The sequence below is a fragment of the Elephas maximus genome, chromosome 12 (assembly GCF_024166365.1).
Source record: "Elephas maximus indicus isolate mEleMax1 chromosome 12, mEleMax1 primary haplotype, whole genome shotgun sequence".
NCBI lineage: Eukaryota > Metazoa > Chordata > Mammalia > Proboscidea > Elephantidae > Elephas > Elephas maximus.
Window position 1 is genome coordinate 57,622,503 of NC_064830.1, and position 23,647 is coordinate 57,646,149.

Below are 23,647 nucleotides of genomic sequence, written 5' to 3' on the forward strand. Positions count from 1 at the left end.
CCCTGCAGCAGACAGAACACCCCTAGGCAAGGTTTACAAATGTTTTATTTCATCATTAACCAAGTACCTTTGAAAAGACCATTGTACAAGTCAGCGCATGAGAACAACACGGGCAGCTGCCTGTTGGCCCTGCCTGAGAAATGTACATATTTACATGGGGTGCGGGGGCTTGTGGGATGGCCATCCCTGGGCAACGGTCCCACTGCAGATTGACACAGTGGCAGGCAAGGGACAGGCTGTGTTAAAGGCACTCAGTGACATGTACAAATGATGGGCCTATGAGCAGGGGTCCCAGTGGGGAGCAGACACCCCAGGGCAAGCCCATGCCCCAGGCAAGGCCTCCAGGGTCAGGCAGGGCCCATTAGCAGCAGAGGGACCAATGGGGCTGGCCAGGGCATGGGGTCACCCTGCTGGGCCAGCCCTCACTATTGCTATGGCAATGGGGCGGGCCTCCCTCCTTGGCAGCCACACAGAGGCCTATGGGGGCCCTCAGAGGGACCCCACCCCAGACACAGGTGGGTCAGGGTGTGGCTGCCATGTCTGAGGGAGTGCTGTTTCCTGTGTGGTGGTAGCGTGTTGTGTGTGGACTACCTGCCCAGGGCCAGCGCCTGTGCTCAGTCCACCTTCTCCACCTTGCCGATTATCTTCTCCTCAAAGACAGGCAGAATGGCCTGGTCCTCCCGCACCTCTTCAAACACTACACCACAGTCAAACTCATCACTCACTTTCTTGAAGTAGTATCTGCAGAGAATGAATGGCGGTGGTGAGGGGGGCCCAGGCTGCAGTCCCGTCCATTGCTCTCCAGCCATGTTCCCTGCCCACGGGCCAGACTGCCTGGCCCAGCTGTGCTACTCATGGCAGCTGTGCTTGGATGCTCTGCCCCCGCCCCCTCCGGACACACGCTGACCCCCACCAGGCTGCCAGCTCATACCTGTAACTGCCCTTCTTGGTCAGCAGCTCCTTGAACTGGCCCAGGGTGACCCCACGGCCTTTCACCAGGGTCCGGTAGGGAATTGGCTCCCCACAGAAGTAGTAGGCCACGACAATGCTATCGCACGGCGGGGCACTCACGCCGCCCGCCTTCTTCTGTGACTTCGTCCTGGGGCAGAGACAGAGAGGGATGGGGGCGCCCTGCAGACACCTTGCCCAGAACCATCCACCAGGCCAACAACCTGCCACAGCCCACCACACTGACATACTGCTGGGGCCTCCCAAGCTCCCTGCCCTGCCAGCCGCACCTCTGCTTGGCGAGCAGTTTGCTGGTTCGCTTCTCCTCTTCCTCCAGACGCCTGCGGGCCTCCTCCAGCTGGGTCAGGGGGTTGGGTGCAGGATTCGGGGGCATAGTGGGGTCTTGGATGAAGAGGTGGGAGGGCTGGATGGAGTTCCGAAGCTGGGCACTGACCCAGGGGTGCACAGTGCCAGGGCGTTCGATGGACAGGGGCCTGGCACTCTCGTGGGCCTGCTGCCTCTTGGCCCCGGAAGGCCTGGGGGTGAGAACAGCACCTGAGACACAGGTCACGGGGGCTATGTGGCTGGTGTGGGGTGGGAGTGAGGACCCCACGTGGCACTGACCTTCGTGGGCTCTGGAAGTAGGGCCAGCCCCTGTGCTCCACCCCCATCACCCCAAACCTCTCCTGCAGCTGGAGTGTGCCCACACATGCTGCTCCTAAGCCACTGCCCCTCTTACCCCGTTAAGGGCAGGGCCGTCAAGAGCTCCTGTATTCCCCATGCTGTGAGGACAGGCCCCCCATCACCCTCCTAAACTGCAAGAACAGCCCAACACACGGTCCTCTCGATCCCCCTGTCCCTCATGGGCAGAGCTGGTCTCCAGGGGGCTCTAGGTGAGGGCTCTGGAGGACCGCCAGGCAGCACCCTTACCCGTGGCCGGCTTTCTTGTGCCTGCTGATCTCCTTCTCCCCTTCGATGATCCACTGCAGGATCGTCTGCATCTTCTCCGCACCCTCAGGCGAGCCAGGCACCTCCGAGGTGGCCACGCCCCGGCTAGCCTCAGCTTTCTTGGCTATCCTCTTAGAGGACGCACTTGCCTTTCCGCTGTGGGCAAGACGTGAGGGTCACACAGAGCCTGCCTGTGCCCCCATGCCCAGGGCCAGAGGCAGCTCTGCTCCTGAGCCCCCGGTCAAGAGGGGCATCCAGCTGTCCCTGCTCCATCCTGTATGTCCCCTGATCCAATGCCAGTAGACTGGTCATCAGTCTGGCTGCTGCTAGAGCACACCTCTGGTGGCCTGGGTGGCATAGGCAGATACCATGACAGGAAGTGGAGGCCCGAGTGCTGTCTGCACAGTGTGGGACAGTGGCGAACATGTCCTTCCTCTCAGGCTGAGGCCTCCACACCAAGTAACAGCCCTGAGCCCGCTACTTCTGCTCACTGTACCCTCCTGCTGAAATGGGCACAGCCCCTGCTCAGGCCATACTCAGCAGCTGGCCTGAGGACCCTCCCCCCGCAAAAGCTTCCATGCTCCTGGGCGCTCAGCAGTCACACTCCCTCCTTTGGGTGTTGGCAACTGCCCACACCTGTGGTTCACACATACCCATCATGGGGAGCATTCATCTAAAGCCCTCCAGTGATGCACACCCTCCCCCTCAGGCAGGTGCACTTGAAGGCTGGGCTCCATGCTCCACGGGCTCACCTATAGCCCAGGCTGTCGGTAGCGGTGGGGGCGGCACCCACACTCTCAGAGAAGCCGCGAGGTTTTGTAGTGTAGCCGTGCAGCTCTGGGCTCCACGGGAAGCTGCTCTGGACTCGGTGGGCAGCCTCTGCCTCGATCTGCTCCTTGGGCTTCACCATGCTGTGGTGCACATGGTGGTGGACATGCCTATGGTGGTATAGGCCAGCTGCGTCCACCTTTCCACCTGCCTTGGTTGTGTGTTTGCCGTGCCCGGCCACTCCACCCAACACTGCAGGCAGCCTGGTTGCATGCCCACTATCAGGGGAGCGGTGACCAGGCCCAGGAGACTGGCGGCCAGGCGTGCGCAGGACACGCTGCACGTGCTCATCCAGGATGCTCTCAGGGTCCTCGTCATGTGTGTCCCGTGGCCCGGCACAGCCTGCGTCTGCATAGCGTGGCGGGAAGTGGTGCCAGGCCTGGGCAGGAGGCAGTTTGTGGCCCATCCCCAGGCTGCCAGGGACTGCATCCACGTCTTCACCCTCCTCCTCCTGTGCGGACAGGCGCCCATCAGGAACCTTGGATCAGGGTACGCACAGCACACACACTGGGCAGGGACTTGCCCCCAAGGGTGACCCCCCCCCCACACACACACACACACAGCACACACGCTGGGCAGGGGTTCAACCCCGACACACACACACACGTACACGTGCTCTCCATCTGCCTTAGCCCTTCCACGCACACACACATGCATACACGGACAGATGTACCCACACACAAGCACTCACCTATGCACACATACGCACACACTCACCATCCGCCCCAGCCCCCTAGACACAGCACACACTCAAACACACCTACACTCACCATCCGCACACGCCGCAGCCGCTCCTCCAGCTGTTCCTCAGCCTCCCGCGTGCGCTGCACGGCCTCCAGGCGGTGGATGAGCTCAGCAGCGAACTTGTGTGGCTCCACACGGACCTCCTTTGGCATCCGGTAAGTGCGCTGGGGGGACGCGCCAGGTCAGCAGGGCTGTGCCTGCCCTGAACATCTACCACACACCGTCCTTCCCACTGGGGTACACACGTTCTTAGCGGTCACAGGCACATTGTTGGTGGGGGAAATAACACATGGAATCTGGATTTTGTTTTAAGGTGAATGTTTACTTTTCCCCTCTTGAACATCCCCCATTTTCTCATCAAATGAGACCTCTCTTCATTCAGCTCTGGTCCAGTGGCAAAGCTTGTCAGCATCTCACAACCGCGAGGAGAAGATGCTGAGGCCGGGCTGGGATGGTTCCCAGGCAGGACACTTGGCCTCCAGGGACTGAACCCAGAGGCCACTGGAGTTGTGTGGGCCAGACGGGGGACAGCGGGTGGGAGGTCCAGTCCTGGCGCCTTCACCCAGTGTGCACACTGAGCCCCACCCTGGATGGTGCCAGGGCTGCTCAGACACGCCACCCTCAGGGTCCCAGGACAGGCAGCACAAGCAGGGCCTGAGGCTCAATGGACAGACTTCTGGGGTCATGTACACAACGCAAAGACTGGTAGCTGGGAGCTGCCTGAGCTGCTGGTGCCTGGGTCTCATGGGCAGGGCAGACCTGAGTGGTCTCTCCCAGCCACCAGGATATCAGTCCCTCATGGGGACACCCCCTGCACACTAGGTGGTAGCGGCCCCCATGTAATGTACAACCAGATCAGGCCTGGACTTGGGCATTCCTTACAGGGACAGGAAAGACCCCCAAAACCCGGGGAGAGAAAAAATCTGAAGAAGTTAGGACTTTCACTTCTAAAATGATTTAATCCTGTAACATATTTTATGGTAATATACTGTATAACCGTTTTGGGGGGTAGCTTTAATTTCAAGTAACTTCACCTTAAAACAGTTGCAAGAACAGTACAAAAGGCTCCATCCACCCTCCACCCAGACACCCCACTGCCAGCATTCCCCCACCTCTGCTTTATCATTCTCACACATGTGCACACACGTGTACATGTGCACACACATGCACACATGACCATCCTCTTCTCAGAATAAGCACAAACCAGCTTCCTTTCTTCTCAACTGTGATGGATAAGGAGCCCTGGTAGGGCAATGGTTAAGAACTACGGCTGCTAACCAAAAGGTCCGCAGTTCAAATCCACCAGCTGATCCTTGGAAACTCTATGGGGCAGTTCTACTCCATCCTGTAGGGTTGCTATGAGTTGGAATTGACTCAATAGCAACAGTTTTTTTTTGGTTTGGTGATGGATAAGTCATTTTCCCTATTTGGAAATTAAGGTGCCTGCAGAGATGCTAAGAGGCTCTAACTCAGAAATCTGACAAAGGGTGCAGGCAACAACCCCAAGGATCTCCTTTTCTGGCACAGAAACTGCAAGGAATTTCCCAAGCCACCGTTGGACACATGGGTTTCCTGACCCGATAGCTGTTCCCATTCAAAGCTGGCATGTCAGACTCAGAGAGCAAATCCTTCAAGCCATCACCAAGGGCCCATCTGCAGAGGGAGACTCCATGCTGCACTTGGCCCTCCGCTGCCCAAGACCAAGTGCTACAACCACCTTTACCCGAGTGGGGCTGCTGGACACCCACGCAGTGACATCCCTGGTTTGGCCAGTTTGGCCAGAGGCCAATCCCCCAGGGTTCACCCTGAAGGAAGGGGCACTTGCAGGAACAGCAGCACCAGGCCTCCCAGCAGCACCACACTGTACAGCTGCCATGTAGGGGCAGGCTGGCCACTGTGCTGGAGACCAAGCACTGCCCTCTTGCCTCAAGAAGGGAGATGCCTGGGGGGGCCAGCTCAGAGGACACGTCCCCTTATCAGGCAACCCTCCCAGTGGTTGACTGTGCCAGCCAGGCCCCTGAGACACAACGCCTGGTGTCCCCAAGGCCACATGCTTACACCTGGAGCAAGTGCACTGCAGAAAGTCCAGGACACCTTCCCCAGTCAGTGCCACAGACGGGCAGGGCTCCGAGGGTATGTGCGCAGTGTGGGCCATGGAGCCCTGCCCACTACTTACAGGGATGTGAGGCAGAGGCACCCGTCCGTTGACCTGGACGCTCTCCTGCATCTCCCGGCGATGCTGCTTGCGGATCCTGTATGGGGGGACGCCATCCCTATCCGAGAGAGGGCAACACAACTCAGATGGAAAAACAACCCAATGCAACACCGGCTGGCTCTGAGCCATGACCATGCACACGCAGAGCAGCCATGAGTGGTGCCTGCTTTGCCACACCAAGGCTACCACCAGACACGTGTGTGTACAGATGTACACGTTTATATACATGTGCACACACACATGCATTGCATGCTCATGCACACACATGTGCATACCCCTTCCTTTCAATGCACACTCATGTACACTTGCACACACACACACACACATGCCCCCTCACTCACACGTGATAGGGCTGCCCAGGAGCTCAGCTGTGGGTCTCTCCTCCAGCTAATACATATCTAGCATTTCCACAAAGTCCAGCCATGCTCATTTTGCTTCAGAGCAGGACTGGCACACTACATCCAGGTTAGCTGAGGATGGTTCTCACATTGCTCGAGGGTGAGGGCAAAACAGACCCTATGACGAAGACCACCTGGGGGTCCCAAAGCCCGGAACCTTTGCTTCGGCCTTCATGGAAGATACCCACCAACCTATATTATGCCACACCCTCAGGTGCCCATGGGGAGGGGGCTCCACTCAGGCCGGAAATGAGCGAGGGCTGCAAATCAACACCAATAAGCACGCGGACACTGAGAGACCGCGTGGCTCCGTACCCCGCCTTCCTTCAGGGTAAACTGGTGGTCAGGTAGCCCTTGAGGGCTGCTCTATGCAGCTTCTCATTTTAGGTGTGAACACTCAGAAGACTGTGATAAATGTGGAAATCAAGTTACATCTTGTCTTTAAACAACTGCATGCTCTAGGGTTAAGGCGACCAAATGCACAGACACTACTTCTTAGAGAGACTTCAATGAAAACAAAAACGCAACATGCCAAAAAACCTAATGCAAGTTCTGGGGAAAAGATCACAAAACTTCTGTCAAGTCAAAGCAGGTAGCAAGCACTGGGGATTACAAGGCAGACCAGGTGGCCTGGTGTTGGGGCAGGACTTACACACTGCTGTCAGTGAGGGACAGGGTGTCGGCATCGCTCGACAGGCTCTGCTGCTCGCTGTCATTGGCACTTGTGGCTGGGGCCAAGGCATAGCCAGAGTTGACATAGTAGGGGTTGACCGGCTCCCGCCAGGATCCATGCCTGCAAACAAGATGTTAACTCAGCCAGTGGCGCAGAGGCCTCTTTGTTGTCTTAAACACTTCCAGAGTTTAAGTATCTTAACAGAAGAATAAAAAATACAACAGTTCAGCAAAATGATAGAGCAGAAGGGAGAGGGTCTCTATGCCCCACGCAATGCCCGTTCCTCCCAGGGGTACTTAGGCTCAAGCCTGGGGCATCTTTCCAGATAGTTCCTCCAAATCTACACAGACACACATTATTCCTGCCTCATTCCTCTTCTAAATATCACCCATGTCACCAGCTACAAAGTAACCTCACCCTCCCTCCAGCCCTGAGGACCTCCTAGGTTTCCAAGCACCGAGAGCACTAACTGGGTTCTCCCAGCACCGGTCTGAGAGCAGCTGCAGGACCGACAAGGGCTGGGACTTGGTGATGGCATTTGACAGAGGCTGTCAGCCATTCCTCCCAGGGGCAGCGCCACCACATACTCCTGAGGAGACCCACCTTTACTTTTGCCACTTAAGCATCCAGAAAGCGACATCACACTTTAACCAGTGTGTCCACAATTACTAGTTAGACTGGCGGTTTGGTTCTTTTTTTTTTTTTCATCGTTTTAATTTCTTTCTTTTTAAATTCTCTGTTCATAACTGTTGTTTTTGTTGTTGTTAGGTGCTGTCAAGTCGGTTCCGACTCATAACGACCCTAAGCACAACAGAACGAAACACTGCCCGGTCCTGCGCCATCCTTACAATCGTTATGCTTGAGCCCATTGTTGCAGCCGCTGTGTCAATCCACCTAGTTGAGGATCTTCCTCTTTTCCGTTGACCCTGTACTCTGCCAAGCATGATGTCCTTCTCCAGGAACTGATCCCTCCTGACAACATGGCCAAAGTATGTAAGATGCAGTCTCGCCACCCCTGCCTCTAAGGAGCATCCTGGCTGTACTTCTACGACAGATTTGTTTGTTCTTTTGGCAGTCCATGGTATATTCAATATTCTTCACCAACACAATTCTAAGGCGTCAATTCTTCTTCAGTCTTCCTTATTCATTGTCCAGCTTTCACATGCATATGATGCGATTGAAAATACCATGGCTTGGGTCAGGTGCACCTTAGTCTTCAAGGTGATATCTTTGCTCTTCAACACTTTGAAGAGGTCCTTTGCAGCAGATTTACCCAGTGCAATGCGTCTTTTGATTTCTTGACTGCTGCTTCCATGGCTGCTGATTGTGGATCCAAGTAAAGTGAAATCCTTGACAACTTCAATCTTTTCTCCATTTATCATGATGTTGCTCATTGGTCCAGTTGTGAAGATTTTTGTTTTCTTTATGTTGAGGTGTAATCCATACTGAAGGCTGTGGTCTTTGATCTTTATCAGTAAGTGCTTCAAGTCCTCCTCATTTTCAGCACGCAAGGTTGTGTCATCTGCATAATGCAGGTTGTTAATGAGTCTTCCTCCAATCCTGATGCCCGGTTCTTATTCATATAGTCCAGCTTCTCAGATTATTTCCTCAGCATACAGATTGAACAGGTATGGTGAAAGAATACAACCCTGACACACACCTTTCCTGACTTTAAACCAATCAGTATCCCCTTGTTCTGTCCGAACAACTGCCTCTTGATCTATGTAAAGGTTCCTCATGAGCACAATTAAGTGTTCCAGAATTCCCATTCTTCGCAAGGTTATCCATAATTTGTTATGATCCACACAGTCGAATACCTTTGCATAGTCAATAAAACACAGGTAAACATCCTTCCGGTATTCTCTGCTTTCAGCCAGGATCCATCTGACATCAGCAATGATATCCCTGGTCCCACATCCTCCCTACATGTCTGTCACGTGGTCGTACTGTGGGGGCTTACGTGTTGCTGTGATGCTGGAAGCTATGCCCCCAGTATTCAGGTGTCAGCAGGGTCACCTACGGAGGACAGGTTTCAGCTGAGCTCCCAGACTAAGACAGACTAGGAAGAAGGACCCGGCAGTCTACTTCTGAAAAGCATTAGCCAGTAAAACCTTATGAATAGCAGTGGAGCACTGTCTGATATAGTGCTGGAAGACGAGCCCAAGGTTGGAAGGCACTCAAAAGATGACTGGTGAAGAGCTGCCTCCTCAAAGTAGAGTCGACCTTAATGGCATGGATGGAGTAAAGCTTTCGGGACCTTCATTTGCTGATGTGGCACGACTCAAAATGAGACGAAACAGCTGCAAACATCCATTAATAACTGGAATCTGGAATGTACAAAGTATGCATCTAGGAAAATTGGAAATCACCAAAAATGAAATGGAATGCATAAACATCGATATCCTATGCATTAGTGAGCTGAAATGGACTGGTATTGGCCATTTTGAATTGGGCAATTATATAGTCTACTATGCTGGGAATGACAGCTTGAAGAGGAATGGTGTTGCATTCATCGTCAAAAAGAACATTTCAAGATCTATCCTGAAGTACAATGCTGTCGGTGATAGGATAATATCCATACGCTTAAAAGGAAGACCAGATAATACGACTATTATTCAAATTTACATACCAAGCACTAGGGCCAAAGATGAAGAAATAGAAGATTTTTATCAGCTGCTGCAGTCTGAAATTGATCGAACATACAATCAAGATGCATTGATAATTACTGGCGATCGGAATGCGAAAGTTGGAAACAAAGAAGAAGGATCAGTAGTTGGAAAATATGGCCTTGGTGATAGAAACAATGCCGGAAATCGAATGATAGAATTTTGCAAAACCAACAACTTCACTGCGAATACTTTCTTCCACCAACATGAACAGCGACTATACACATGGACCTCGCCAGATGGAATGCACAGAAATCAAATTGACTACATCCGTGGAAAGGGACGATGGAAACGCTCAATATCATCAATTAGAACAAGGCCAGGGAACAGACCATTAATTGCGCGTATGCAAGTTCAAGCTGAAACTGAAGAAAATCAGAGCAAGTCCACAGGAGCCAAAATATGACCTTGAGTATATTCCACCTGAATTTGGAGACCATCTCAAGAATAGATTTGATGCATTGAACACTAGTTACCAAAGACCAGACGAGTTGTGGAATGACATCAAGGACATCATCCATGAAGAAAGCAAGAGGTCACTGAAAAGACAGGAAAGAAAGAAAAGACCAAGGTGGATGTCAGAGGAGACTCTGAAACTTGCTCTTGAGCATCGAGCAGCTAAAGCAAAAGGAAGAATTGATGAAGTAAAAGAACTGAACAGAAGATTTCAAAGGGTGGCTCAAGAAGACAAAGTAAAGTATTACAATGACAGGTGCAAAGAGATGGAAATGGAAAACCAAAAGGAAGAACACACTTGGTGTTTCTCAAGCTGAAAGAACTGAAGAAAAAATTCAAGCCTCGAGTTGCAATAGTGAAGGATTCTATGGGGAAAATATTAAACGACACAGGAAGCATCAAAGAAGATGGAAGGAATAGACAGAGTCATTATACCAAAAAGAATTGGTCAATGTTCAACCATTTCAAGAGGCAGCATATGATCAGGAACCGATGGTACTGAAGGAAGAAGTCCAAGCTGCTCTGAAGGCATTGGCGAAAAACAACGCTCCAGGAATTGATGGAGTATCAATTGAGATGTTTCCACGAACATATGCAGCGCTGGAGGTGCTCACTCATCTATGCCAAGAAATATGGAAGACAGCTTCCTGGCCAACTGACTAGAACAGATCTATATTTATGCCTATTCCCAAGAAAGGTGATCCAACCAAATGTGGAAATTATATCATTAATATCACACGCAAGTAAAATTTTGCTGAAGATCATTCAAAAACGGCTGCAGCAGTATATTGACAGGGAACTGCCAGAAGTTCAGGCCAGTTTCAGGAGGGGACGTGGAACCAGGTTCATAACTCTTGTCCATTTTCTACCAAGTTTTTGATAATTTTTTTAGTGTTTACAGGAAGTCTTTAAACATTCTTACTATTAATCTTTAGTTATACGTGCAAAAATATTTTCTCCTAAAATGTCACTGTTCTTTTTAATTTGGTTTATGTTGATTTTGGTCATAGAAAAGTTTCTCACTTCTGTGAAATCAGATGCCCCAATCTTCTCCTTTATGGCTTTCCTGTATCTTACATGGGCAATAAAAGAACATTCTGGATGTCTGTTTAACCCCACAAGAAGAGGGCTGCTGCATATTAAAACAATCACAGCCGCGGTGAGAAGAAGCGTCCCGAGGCTCTGTTGTGCTGGCCGAGGCCTGGTGGTGCATCAGTCAACAACATCCAGAGACGGGTCCAGTGCCAACTCCAGCCCCTTGCTGCAGTGTATGGGGCCCACTCAAGTGGCTGGGCCCTCCTGCACAGCAGGACAGCAGGACACTACCTACCCACAGGGTCCCTGAGAAGAGTGGGCAGGGGCCACCCAGCCCAGAGCAGCCCCACACAGCCAGGACACACTGTGGTCTATGTGACTTGAGAAGTTTGATGGCCACACATCGCTGTGGAACTTTCTGGCACCAGGGGGTAGGGTCCCTGTCCTGGCCACTCCTGGGAACTTTCTGCTCTAGACAATGTTGTCACAGTGTATCATCAGGAAGTCTGACTACACGTCAGCTTGTTAGACACACACGTAAACCAGCCTGATGAAGTGCTACCTTGACAAAATGGGTAATCATTTATGCCAGAAGCTCAGCAAGGTGTCAGTCGGTGTCTTTGGGCTTAGCACAAGGGGAAAGCTCCAGGTGAGTGGGGACCCACCCTCTCCCAGACGGCCTTGAGGGCACGTGCCGACACATGGACACACACCCAAGCAACTGCAAAAACACCAGCCCCTCTCTCGCCCTCAGTATTGCCAACCCCACAGAGCTCGGCCCTCACGCACATGAGCAACATGTGTGCACACCTGTCACCTGTTCTGAGGAAGCCGAGGCCAATCCTGCCCAAGCTTTTGGGGAAACTGATGCTGCTACAGACTTGGTGTGCTAGGAAGAACTAGGGGGTCCAGATAAAACAAGTCACTTATGAAACATGACTAGTCAGCGCTCAACATATGGTGAGTTAATAGACTAGAAAGCACTTTCATCTCTGTTCAGTAGAAACACAACACATGTAGATCAGCTTTGTGCCACTCACGCTGGGCTGCTCCAACCTTGGACTTACACGCGGATGCGGCCTGTGTTCTACAGAATCCACCGTTGAGACTTGCAGTGAATCTTCCTCATGGGGCTTCAGGATCAGCCCATACCCCAGCACTCCCTCCCCCCACAGGGACCCTGCAAGCAGACGCTCCAGGGGATTCACCAGCCCCCAAGGAGACACGCGAAGCCTCCTGACAAAATGTCAGCTAAACAGACGCTTCCTCAAAGTCACAGCTGTGGTGAATGTTTGGAGCGGCAACTCCAAGAAAACTGCAGGTCACTCAGAGAGGCCTGCAGTGACGGCATCTGCGCCCCCCACTCGGGCCTCGGAGAACACAGGTGGGGGCTTCTGTGAGATCCGTGATTCCTTGCGTGGAACTTGAGTCTGAATCGTCACTAACCCAAAACGCTCCTCAAGAGGCTCAGTGGAGACCCACCCAAGGTGCCCCTCAGGGACCAGACAACAGCTATCGACAAACACAAACTTCCACTCAGGAAGCCGGTCATGTCAGATTCTCGTTGAGCTCTGTGACTTTTCCCTTAAAGTAAGGGCAGCCACACATTCCCGGTCCCACTCACCTTCATTTGTCTACGAGGCTGTCAGATGAATCTTGAGACCGGCTCTGTGCTAGCAGGGCTGGGGACAGACACCCTTCCCCTGCCACCCACTGAGCAGCAGGGACACCTCCATCCAGGAAGGGAACACCTGAGGGAGGAAGTCTCGGGGGCCTGGTTTGTGAGAGCTACATGGTTGTTCTTAGGGAGCCTGAGATGCCCACCCTATGGGATAGCCTAGCTACAGAGGACCTACATGTCTCTGATCTGAGTGAGCGCGCACACAGCGACAACAGGGCACTTCAACAAAGCGGAGCATTTCACCTGCTGGGCTGTCCCTCGCATGGAAGTGCTTCACCTGCCAAGTGCCTCCAACACAGTTCCTCCAAGTCAACGGCACGAGCATGACAACCCATCTGCCACCCTCCCTGTCCCTCATTGCCGCCATCACAGGGTCTCTGGCCAGGGCCTGCTCACAGCCGCCATATCCACAGCTATGCATTCCAGGGCCCACGGTTACAAGCCCTGAGACACATGAGAACACGTGTAACCTCACAAGCCCCAGTTCTCACTTAGAACAAGCAGCTCCATGCGTTGCCCAGGGCCTGGGGTGGCGGGGCACGCAGGACAGCCTGCAGCAGACAACGAGCACTTGGTATTCTCACCCCAGACCACAGTCCAGCCAGATAATGTGAGACAAAGGTGCTTCAGCACAGCACCTGGGCACTGGGACAGACTAAGGACAGACACCAGAGTCCAACAGCCCAGGACAGTGTGAAATAACAGCAGCAGCAGGTCCCAATCAGAAAGAAAACATGTTTTGCTTTTTAAAAAGCCAAAATTAAAACTGCATGTGGTGGAAAAAACTGAAATGTCCATGATGAATGGATAAGGAAAATGTGGTCCATCCTTACAGCAGAATATCAAATAACTACAGCGAGAAACGAAGTCCTGACATATGCCACCACATGGATGGAATGCTGAAAACATGTTGAGTGAAAGCAGCCTGTTGCAAAAGGACACATACTATATGCTCTCACTTATGTGCAACAAGAAAATACATAGAAGATAACAAAAGTTGGCAAGGATGTGAGATTGGAGCACTTATCCATTACTGGTAGGAGTGTAAAATAGCGCAGCCACTATGGAAAACGGTATGGCACTTCCTCAGAAAACTAGAAATTTAGCTAGCTACCCTATGGTCCAGCAATCCCACTCCTAGGTATATACCCTAAAGACCTAACAGAAGTGACACGAACTGACATATGCACACCTATGTCCACTGCGGCATTATTCACAATAGCAAAAAAATGGAAACAACTGAAGTGCCCATCAGCGGATGAATGGATAAGCAAAATGTGGTACATACACACAAAGGAATACTATACAACCATATGTGACAATGACGAGTCCATGAAACATATAATAACATGGATGGACCTGGAGGGCATAATGCTAAGTGGAATAAATCAAGCACATAAGGATAAATACTTTATGATCCCTCTTTTACAAGAAGACAAGGATAGGTACATATAGAGACCAATGTTCACTGGTGGCGACCAGGGATAGGGGAGGGAATCACTCTCTAGATCATAGACACTTGTTATTTTTGGTGATAGGAAGGAAAAGTAGCACTGAATGTGGGTGTAGTGAGCACAGCTTGACCAAAGTAAATGATGCCGCTAAGACGCGCACAACAGAATATGATGCCTGCACTAAAGAATATGACGTATAACTTGACAGCACCAACAATAACCAAAAAACGAGTATATGGTCACATATGTATGTGTATAAGCATACCTATTTACAGGCAGGTACAGGTAAGTACATATGTGTACAGAGATAGAAATATCTATATGGACATGTATGTACAGATGTGTGTGTACATGTATATACGCACAGAGGACACGTTACAGAGATCTCTCAGACATAACCAAACACCTTCTGAAATTGGTGTTCTGGGTTTGAAGGCTTAGGACCTTAGTACCATGGGACAACGCAGTCAACTGGCATAACATAGATCACAAAGTTAGTGTTCTGCATCCTAGTGAGGTGAGTAGCGTCTGGGGTCTTAAAAGCTTGCAAGCAGCCATCTAAGATACAACTATCGGTCTCTACTCTATAGGTGCAAAAGAGAAAGAAGGAAACCAAAGTCTCAGAGAAGAAACTAGTCTACAGGGCTAATAGCCACAGCGTGAACTCCCTGAGACCAGAAGAGCTAGATGGTGCCCGTCTATCTCTACTGACCATTCTGATCAGAGCCACAACAGATGGACCCTGACAAAGCAGGACAAAACTGTGGAACAGAACTCAAATTCTTCAAAAGTCCAGACTTACTGGGCCAGTTGAGACTAGAGGACTCCCTGAAACTATCACCCTGAGATACCCTTTAAACCTTGAACCGGAACTATGCCGAGGTCACCTTTTAGCAAAATAACCGATTGGCACACAAAATAAAGGATATTACCCGTGTGTGGCACTCCATTACAAAACCATCTATATGAGACCATAAGGACAACTACTCTAAAGCAGAGAAGATAAGGGGGCAAGGAAACTAGAGTACTGGAAATGGAACAACAAGAACACAAAGAGAATGCTGACACATTGTGAAAACTGTAACTAATCTCACTGAACAATTTGTATAGAAATTGTCAAATGGGAACCTAATTGGCTGTGTAAACTTATGTCAAAAACACAATAAAATACTGTCCAAAAAAATTATATATACATATATATACGCACAGAGAGAAACCAAAAATTATTAATGGTTACCAGTGGTGGGTAGGTGGGAGGGAAAACGGGGATTTTTTTTTTTTTTTTTTGGTTCGGGGGCACTGAGTTTATGTGAAGGGTGGTGAAATCTTTTGGAAAAGGATAGCAATAATGGTGGCACAACATGAAAAAATGTAATCAATGTCACTGAGTTTTAAATGTGGAAGTTGTTACAGTGGTGGACGTTTTGGCATGTATATTTTCACCATAATAATAAAAAAAACTGCATGTACGATAGAACTATAATATTAGGAAACATGCAAAGACATAATCTGCTTTTCTCTCCAAATTTTCTTTTTCCTATGTACTATTTTTATTTTTAAAAAATCAGAGGAATGAAGAAACATATACGATATATCACGTGAAACAATGCAAAACCCCCAAAGCATTAAAATTATAATGATGATGGAATCTGAATGGCAGGAGTCAGGTGGGGGCTGCACAGAGCCCCAGGTGTGCTGTCTACAAAGCCAGCACCTCTCCCCTCCCTCTATCCCCAGTCTCCCTGTGGACCCCTGAGCAGGCAGCCATGCTGTCCGGGTGGCCCACTAAGTGTCTGCCCGGCAGCATGCCCCAGCCAATGCCCTCACTGGGACAGGCAGTATATAGCAGGACATGGCTGTCCCCACCAAGGAAAGCAACACAGGCCTTCTCCATGGCTGTGGGAAGCGCTTCTATACCAAGAAGCTCAGAGCTTCAGCTTGCTGCAGACACCCATCTCAACACAGGGGCTACCTAGGAATAGGCCGGCCACCAGGGTACAGAGTCAAGAGAAGCACAGGAGAGGGGCTAGAGCCCTGATCACACTATGCCTGAAGTTGGCCTTGCCTCTAGACTTCCCATTAATAGGTGCCAATCAGCCCGTTACGCCAGCTCAGACTGCACCTGGTACTCCCCACCTGGTACCCTGTTTGACACCCCACTGCGTGATGAGTAGGACACGGCCACACCAGAATCATCTATGGGAGGCACTGGCTGGGCCACCACGGCTGTCAGTGCTAAGAAACGATGACCTTCATACCATAAACCGAACCCCAATCACAGACAAGACTCCCAACGCCAGGCCTCTCTGCCCCAGTGCCCTCAGACAGCTCAGTTCTCACAACCAAACATTGTTAGGGGAAGCCAATGTATTTTACCAATTTGATAGCAAAGGCTGCTTATTACTAACAGACAAAAAGCAAAATAAGTCACTTCTGAGATGCGGGAGGGGCAGGGGGGCGGGGAACGATCAAAATTTAGCTCAACTTTTCCGTTCCCTGCAGTCCAGGCCTCAAGTTTAACCCCACCATTAAAATGTTCTAATCATGTATGAAAACTTTCAGATTTGAGAAACTGTGTCACTTACTCTACCTGCACTTAGCAAGATATGACTTCAGCGCATGTTCTGTCCACAAGAGCTTGCTAAATAAATAGCTTTGAGCTAAAGACAACGAGCAGAAAAAACCAAGAATTTGCCTCAGTCCATCTTGAATCACATCACCTAAACTAAAGGCTGTTTAAACCTCAGAAATGTTTGATCCAGTGTCTATAAGCAAGTAGGCAACGTCCAAGTTACAGTAAGCGTGAAGGACCAGGCCCACAGTAGCTCCACAGGAGTGCTCAGACTCCAGGTCACATGAGTTCCAGGTGTTCAGGTGTCACCAGCCTCGGGGAAGTGGGTGGGGCATGGAGGCTCCCTGCCAGCACCTGCCACCAACTGACCCTCCAGCAACCACATAAAGTTTACTAAGAAGCCAGAATTAAGAAGCCAGTTCCCAATGCTAACTGCTTCAAGGTTACTCCTCCCAAAGGTGCTTCCCTGCAGGCGCTTCATAAACATTCTAGAACCAACACTGGGCTGTTGTGAATGCATGCCGCTCAACCGCACTAACCATTTGTTGGCAGGAAAAAAAAGGCCAGTCCTAGAACTGCAGCCGTCCCCACAGGAAGTTTTCAAAGTACTCGACAATTCACCACACAGAAGCCTCCCCACCACTATTTTCCAGCCTCTAGGAAGAATCTTATAAACAGCAATAACCCAGCAAGTACCGGTGCATTTAAATGGCCACTCCTCCCTTTATTACGCCACAGAGACAGGACTACGGGGCTAACCCATCTCCTACCTGCACTTAGGGGTTACCAACTTTGCTGCCAAAGTAAAGTTTAAATGGCATTATGACATCGATGAATTCCAACGTTTCCAACAACTTACGAAGCCATAAATCTTAGTCCTTAACAGAAGGATTCTCAACGTTACAAATTTTAAACACACTTATTGACACATGTGAAGGTCTCGTGAGTAAGAAATAAAACCACAGTCCAACCGACACAGTGGGGTTGTATTCATTTTGAGTTAAAGCCCCCAGCTGCAGAGGTGAGTGCAGTAGACGGGCACTTGGCCAACTCACCTGAGCTCCCTGCCTTCACTGCTCCGCCGGCATGAGGAGGTGCGCTGGGCGGCCGTCTCCATGAGCAGCTTCTGGGTAAGTCTGCTGGAGGGGGCGGTGCCCCTGGAGTCCTCGATCTCCACGTCCTGGTCGCACATCCACTCCTCATCCTCATTCAAGGTAGGCAGGTACCCAGACACGCCCTTCCCTGTCCCCGACCCCGAGCTCTGGTCACTGCAGACCTTGGGGCTCTCGGAGCCTGTCTGCGTGTATTCCAGATAAATGTCAGACTTGAGGAATGAAGGGTAGGTGTTCTCCTCCATGGTGGACTGGACCTCCGTCTGGGCCTGGTCGAAGGTGGCGGGGTCGATCTGCTGCCTCATGATGCAGTCCTTGATGAAGCTCTTGGTGGCTGGCTTCGTCTGCCGGGACACGATCCCATTGCTGTCCAGGATGTACTTCCTATAGATGGCCTTGGCCAGCTTCAGCCTCTTCTCCTCATTGGAGTCACAGGGCTCCAGCTTCCGGAAGCCACTGCAGGCAAACCAGAAGTCTAGCAGGTCAGCACAGTCCTCCTGCTTCAGGAAAGTCCTGAACAGGTGTATCCCATCCTGGTCATCCAGTAGGGAGTGTAGTGACTCAGCCCACTTCAGGTACGGAGGTGTGGGCGAGGCGCTGCCTTCAGGCTCATAGCCCAGGTCCAGGTCGGAGCGCCGCGGAGTGGCTGTGGACGTCGTCTCCCCTTTGGGCCTGGCACCTTTCCCCAAGCAGAAAGTATTGCTGACTGGCCTCGGGTCAGTGGACACCAACTCTCCCTCCTCACCCGGCACAGGGGGCCTGGGCGCATCTTCAGTGAAGCTCGTGCCAAGGTCCAGGGGGAAGCCCTGCTCTGGGGCAGTCATCATGGGCTCCGCGTGTCAGTGCACAGCACACTGCACCCGGCACATCAGCACCGTGCGTCCTGGGGGTCAGTCTGTCCTGTTGAAACCATCAAAGGATAAGGATTAGGAAAGGTGGGTCCATGGCCACACAGCCTTAGAGGCGTTCTGAGACAAGACTTGGCAGTGAAACCCCCCACCCCAAAGCCTGAAATTCAGCTTAAACATGCAATCGAGACATAATTTGGCCACAGGATGGCTTCCCATGAAAACAGCTTCTGGAAACCCTCAAGGCTACATGAATGCCTCTTGAGACCAGAAGCAAATGCCCAGAGCAGAGTGCAGCCTCCTCTCAAGGGCCCTCCTGTGACAGACTCACAGGAATTTCAATAGTCTGAGACCCCATCTCTGCTGAACCTGAGCCGGCAGGAGGCTGAGGAAGAAGAGGGCTTCAGTGCTGACCAGCTGTGTAAACCAGAGCAAGACCTAACCGGGGAGCAGCCCCTCACCATGCCAAGACACTCAGTCACTGAAGGCACTACACTCCCCCGTCCACGGGCAGTCTGTCTTGGCTGCTCCCACAACAATGTTCACTTTCAAGTCCCACCTTCTCTAGGCCAACAGCGGGTATGTTTTCTGTCCACCACCCCTTCACACTCAGCACAACGTGCAGTGTGTAACCCACAGTAAGGTGTTCCTCTCTCAACTCACACAAAAAAGCCGTGACTTGGGGGTCACCTCCAACGTCACGGGCTGAGTGACTGGAGGATACCTGCAAAAGCACAGGGCATCCTGACCGTCAGTGTGAGAAAGCATCTGACAGCAGGTGGCCGTCAGGTACTTTAAGAAACCAAGAAGGCACAAGAAAAAATCAAATCCAAATCCAGTCACACGTTTTAGCCAAGGAAGCACAGAGCTCATGTGACTGAATTCCGTAAACTGAAGGAAACACCCCTCCCCTCATAGAGGTCATAGATTCAAGGGTTTTGCTGCTGGTGTCGCCCAAGCCAGCATGGATATGAGGATCAGATCGTCCTGGACACAAGGCTCAGACAGACTGACTCTCTGCCTGGTCCTCAGGGCCCCCCACCACACCCTCAAGGAGCCCACAACCATTCCTGCTAACCTCACCCTCTCTCTCCCTGCATCAGCCACCAGGTTAAGAGGTCCCAGCTATACAAATGCTGGAGATCACAGGTTTTCCGGAGTGCTAAAGAGGCCAGGGTGTGCAAAGTGAAACCCGAGGACTAGTCTAGAGGGCAGCCTTCTGAAGCCTAAGGCCCATGCTGCCGGGCCCTGCTTCCACCTGGGGCCAGACCCGAGACACACTGGAAAACATTTCTGCAGCGAGTGACTTTTCATGAAAACTGCTGGGCAGGCTGCAACAGTGGCCTCAGCAGGAATGCCTGCTGGTTAAGGTCAAGGCCCCTTGGCTGTGGTGTCCCGCCGCTCATGGCCACTTTGCCACAAAAGTCGCTGTCCCTCAGCCCTGTCAGCCACAAGCAATCCCTCCTGTGTCTGTATCTCTGCACATGCCAACATGACACGCCCCTGGGACCCTTGCAGTGCACACACCATGAGGAGGAACCAGGTCACTAGACACATGAAAAAATCACTTACCAAACAATACTCTAAGTGGGAACTTAATTACGCATCTGTTACTGTCCCTGCTCTTAAGGGGCTGTTAGATCTAACCTTTCATCACAAAGTTGCAGGTGTCTTTCAAGAATGACATTTCAATTCATCTGAGAACCAAATCCACCTTAATCATGCTAAACTAGTTTCACAGGCTAAAAGAAACTTTTCCCAACATTCTCATCTATTTTTGGCCGTCCACTGACGGAGATCTTTGGTGTCCCTGAAGCACGGAGACACCCTGACAAACTACTGACAGCATAAACCTGCTCTCGTGGTCTCAGTCCTGGGCTCCAACTAAGACACAGGTGTACTATTCAGTGTGCACACATACACACCACACACAGAACAGCTGTATTAATTCAGGTCTGCGCCAAGTAGCCACAAACACTAACTCTGGCCCACAGCCTGGAACCACCATCAATAAAGTGAATCCGTAAAAAGCGATCTATAAGCCTGACACTGTTTACATTTCTTCTGGTCCTGGCTTGGGCACACCCCTGGACCATGGCAGCACCCTCCACCTCAAGTAACCGAACCACTACACCTGTGCCTAGGTAGGTAGGTAGGTAGAGAGATGAGATGATAGATTTTACTCAAACGTTATCTTCCGAACTTTTTATTTAGATGGAGAGCAGATGTAACAGTATAACTCTGACATTTTCCCAATAGTCCATTAATTAAACTCTTGAATGGTCAGGGCTACTGCTTTACATACAATCCATCCCCCAACACCTGAATTTCTAACGATCAGCCTTTCTGAAAGGTCAGAACCAGCTGAAAATCAAGCAGAAGCACCATGATTTACATGCTTTCCCACCCTTGTACCGAACAGAATTTCTTTAAATTGAAATTGAGCTACTGCTGACTATCTCTGGTTGGTCAGGTGTAGACGTATGTGCTTCTCCAGACCACGGCCTGTGGATCCAAGTAAACATGAGATCTGCCTAAAGATGCAAAGAATACAGATGAGCCAAGAGGGAGGGGCCGCTGTGCACAATGAGGACCCTTTATAAATTAACTTAGGGATGGGCTCAGGAAAATCCCAGAGGACTGATGTTATCATCCCTACTGACCTCCTGAGGAGTTAAAAAGTTCTGCTGCCACAGCTGTGCAGCCCTGGTTTCATGGGTGCGTGGGGGGGGGGGTCGAATTCCAAATTGTGGGGTGGGGATAGAAACGAAGACCCACAAGAGAGACCCGGTTTTAGGCAAGATAACAGGGGGTGTGGAGGCCAGGAAAAGCGGGTACTCAGACAAGCTGAGCCCCAGCACCTCTGCCACAGAAAGGGAGGGCCTGCCAAGGCTTTGGACGCCCTTACTCCTACTTTTGCTGGGGGATAAGGAGAACAGCACTCCACAGCTGCGCTCTCCAGAACTCCTGCACTGACCTCTGGCCCCAGCAGCCACTCTGACCCCACCTGCACCCTGAAACCTGCCCCAGGCCAACGGACAACAGCACCCACCCTGCATCATGCAAACACACCCAGCTGCTGAGACCTCGACCCTTCTCCTGAGAGCACTCCCTCTCTCAGAATCCTGGGTCTTCCTCACTCTCTTCCACACACCTAGACCAAGGGCCTGCTCTTTCTGAACCAAGCCCACTCATCCCCCTTAACACGTCTCTGTGGCAAGGGCCTTGCCTTCCCATCCCCTGCCTGGCAGGCTGGACCCCAACATCTTCCCAGGATACCTCTCAACCCCCAAGGCTTCTCCGCACGCCCTCGAACCCCGTGCATCCCCTCGGAGCCCAAACGTCCCCGGCTCAGCCCTCGCACCCCTGCACGTCCCCTCCGCACCCCGGCCTGCACGCCTCGGAGCCCTCTTCCGGGTCCCGCGCCGCGGCCCGCACCTCGCACGCCCGCCGGCCTAGTGCGGCCTACAATGGGCCCGGCCCGCCCGCCCTACTCACCGCCCGCGGCGGCGGGGCCCCGGCCCGGCTCCCGGCGCGGAGCGGCGCGGCCCATGCGCTCAGCTGCGGCGCGGCAGGCGGGACCCGGCGGGGGCGCGGCCCGGAACGGCCCCCATCGCGGCGGCGGCGGCGGCCGCGGCGGCGGCGGCGGCGGCGGCCGCGCGGAGCGCGGGACGCGGGGCCCGGACGCGGCCAGCACGGGGAGGGCGCGGCGCTAGGGTGCCGCCGAGGTCCGGCCGCCGCTCTCACCGGTCCGCTCCCGGCGGACGCGGCTGCGGCCCGACTCTGGCCCGACCCCGGCGGCTCCTGATGTGGTGGCAGCCGCGATCGCGTCCCCGAGCTGGGAGCCCGAGCCCAAAGCGCCGAAGCCCAAGACCGAGAACCCCCGCCTGCGCCTCCCGGAAGTGAGGGGGCGGGGCCAAGAGAGCGCGACGGAGCCAGAGGGCGGGGATAGGCCCGAGAGCGTGGGGGTAGTGCCACAACGTGGGGGTGTGGCCTCAAACGGGGAGGCGGGGCCGAGAGCGCAAGGTAAAGCCACAGCGCAGGACTGCTCCTTGGGCGGGGGGTGGAGTCTCGGCGAGGGGCAGGTCCTGGAGAGGGAGCTCTGGATCTAGGGGAATGTGGGCGTACCCCGCATCGCCCACGATTTTCTGCGGCCAACACGACTGAAGGCAGCCCCGGTGATCGACGTGCCTAGGATTCCTCAGGTCGGCGCCCACAGGCCCGGCCCATGCCCAGCCGCTCTTTCCACCGCCCTTCGCGCTTCACCACCTCGTGCCCGGGTGGGCGGGGTGACCAGTGGGACTGGCAGCCTCAGGCCCTGCTGGCCCTGGAGACCCCCCCTCAGCCTACCCACCCACTGGGGAAGTAGGGGTCCCAAGTTAGCCGGCAGGCCCGGTGGCTGGGGGCTGAACTTCCTAGTGACGTCCAGCCCCTTGCCCAGGCCGCAGTCCACTGTCAGCACCTCTCCAAGAGAAGGATGTGGCCACCAGGAGTCTCTGATCCCCAGGAATCACGGCCGTGCCCCACCCCTTCTCAGAGCCGGTATCAGGCCTAGCACCTCTCTGGATGCTCCCAGCAACCCCCAGGGGAAGCTGTACCCCCATTTTACAGCCTGGGCCATTTAGGGACCTGTCACCACCTGGACCAGGACTCCTCAACACCCAAACTTCCCCAACAGCTGTCATCTGGGCTGCCCCTGCTCTAAAGCCCCCTAGGGCTCACCCAGTGGCATCTCCCCCACACCACCCACTCCTCAATGTGTCTGGTTATTTGCCCACCCCCATGCTTTCACCCATGCCGCTCACCCAGGCGGCCCAGACCGCCTGTTCAGTCACCTCGTCTTCTGGACACTGCTCAACCTCAGCTGTCCACCCCCCTTATTCTTCACGGCTTCCGGCAAGGGCAGAAGTCCTGGCATGGAGCCCCTGGAGCCCCTAGTCAACCTCCTGCCCAGTTGCCCCCTGTGATGCTTGCCTGGGGTGAGTGGTATGGAAGGAGGGGCACTAAGGAAGGGTTCCCAGCCCATCAAGGGCCCAGGCCACCTTCTGGGGCCATCGTCATGCCTCAGG

At 52.6% G+C, this 23,647-nt stretch overlaps 1 protein-coding gene across 2 annotated transcripts; it reads right to left on the reverse strand.

Moving 5' to 3' along the window:
• Positions 1 to 27: 27 nt before the first annotated feature.
• On the reverse strand, positions 28 to 22,160 carry AXIN1 (axin 1). Of its 2 annotated transcripts, none has more exons than XM_049904680.1 (10): positions 22,077 to 22,160; positions 17,674 to 18,630; positions 6,734 to 6,874; positions 5,645 to 5,741; positions 3,495 to 3,632; positions 2,649 to 3,175; positions 1,879 to 2,052; positions 1,239 to 1,484; positions 932 to 1,099; positions 28 to 741 (listed from the first exon to the last, which is right to left on the reverse strand). In XM_049904680.1, exons 2-10 carry the CDS (start codon positions 18,555 to 18,557, stop codon positions 615 to 617), a joined length of 2,502 nt encoding a protein of 833 aa, XP_049760637.1. In that variant the 5' UTR covers positions 18,558 to 18,630; positions 22,077 to 22,160; the 3' UTR covers positions 28 to 614. The 2 variants fall into 2 exon arrangements, with proteins under 2 accessions (XP_049760637.1, XP_049760638.1); XM_049904681.1 differs by lacking the exon at positions 22,077 to 22,160 and adding an exon at positions 21,964 to 21,984.
• Positions 22,161 to 23,647: the final 1,487 nt, after the last annotated feature.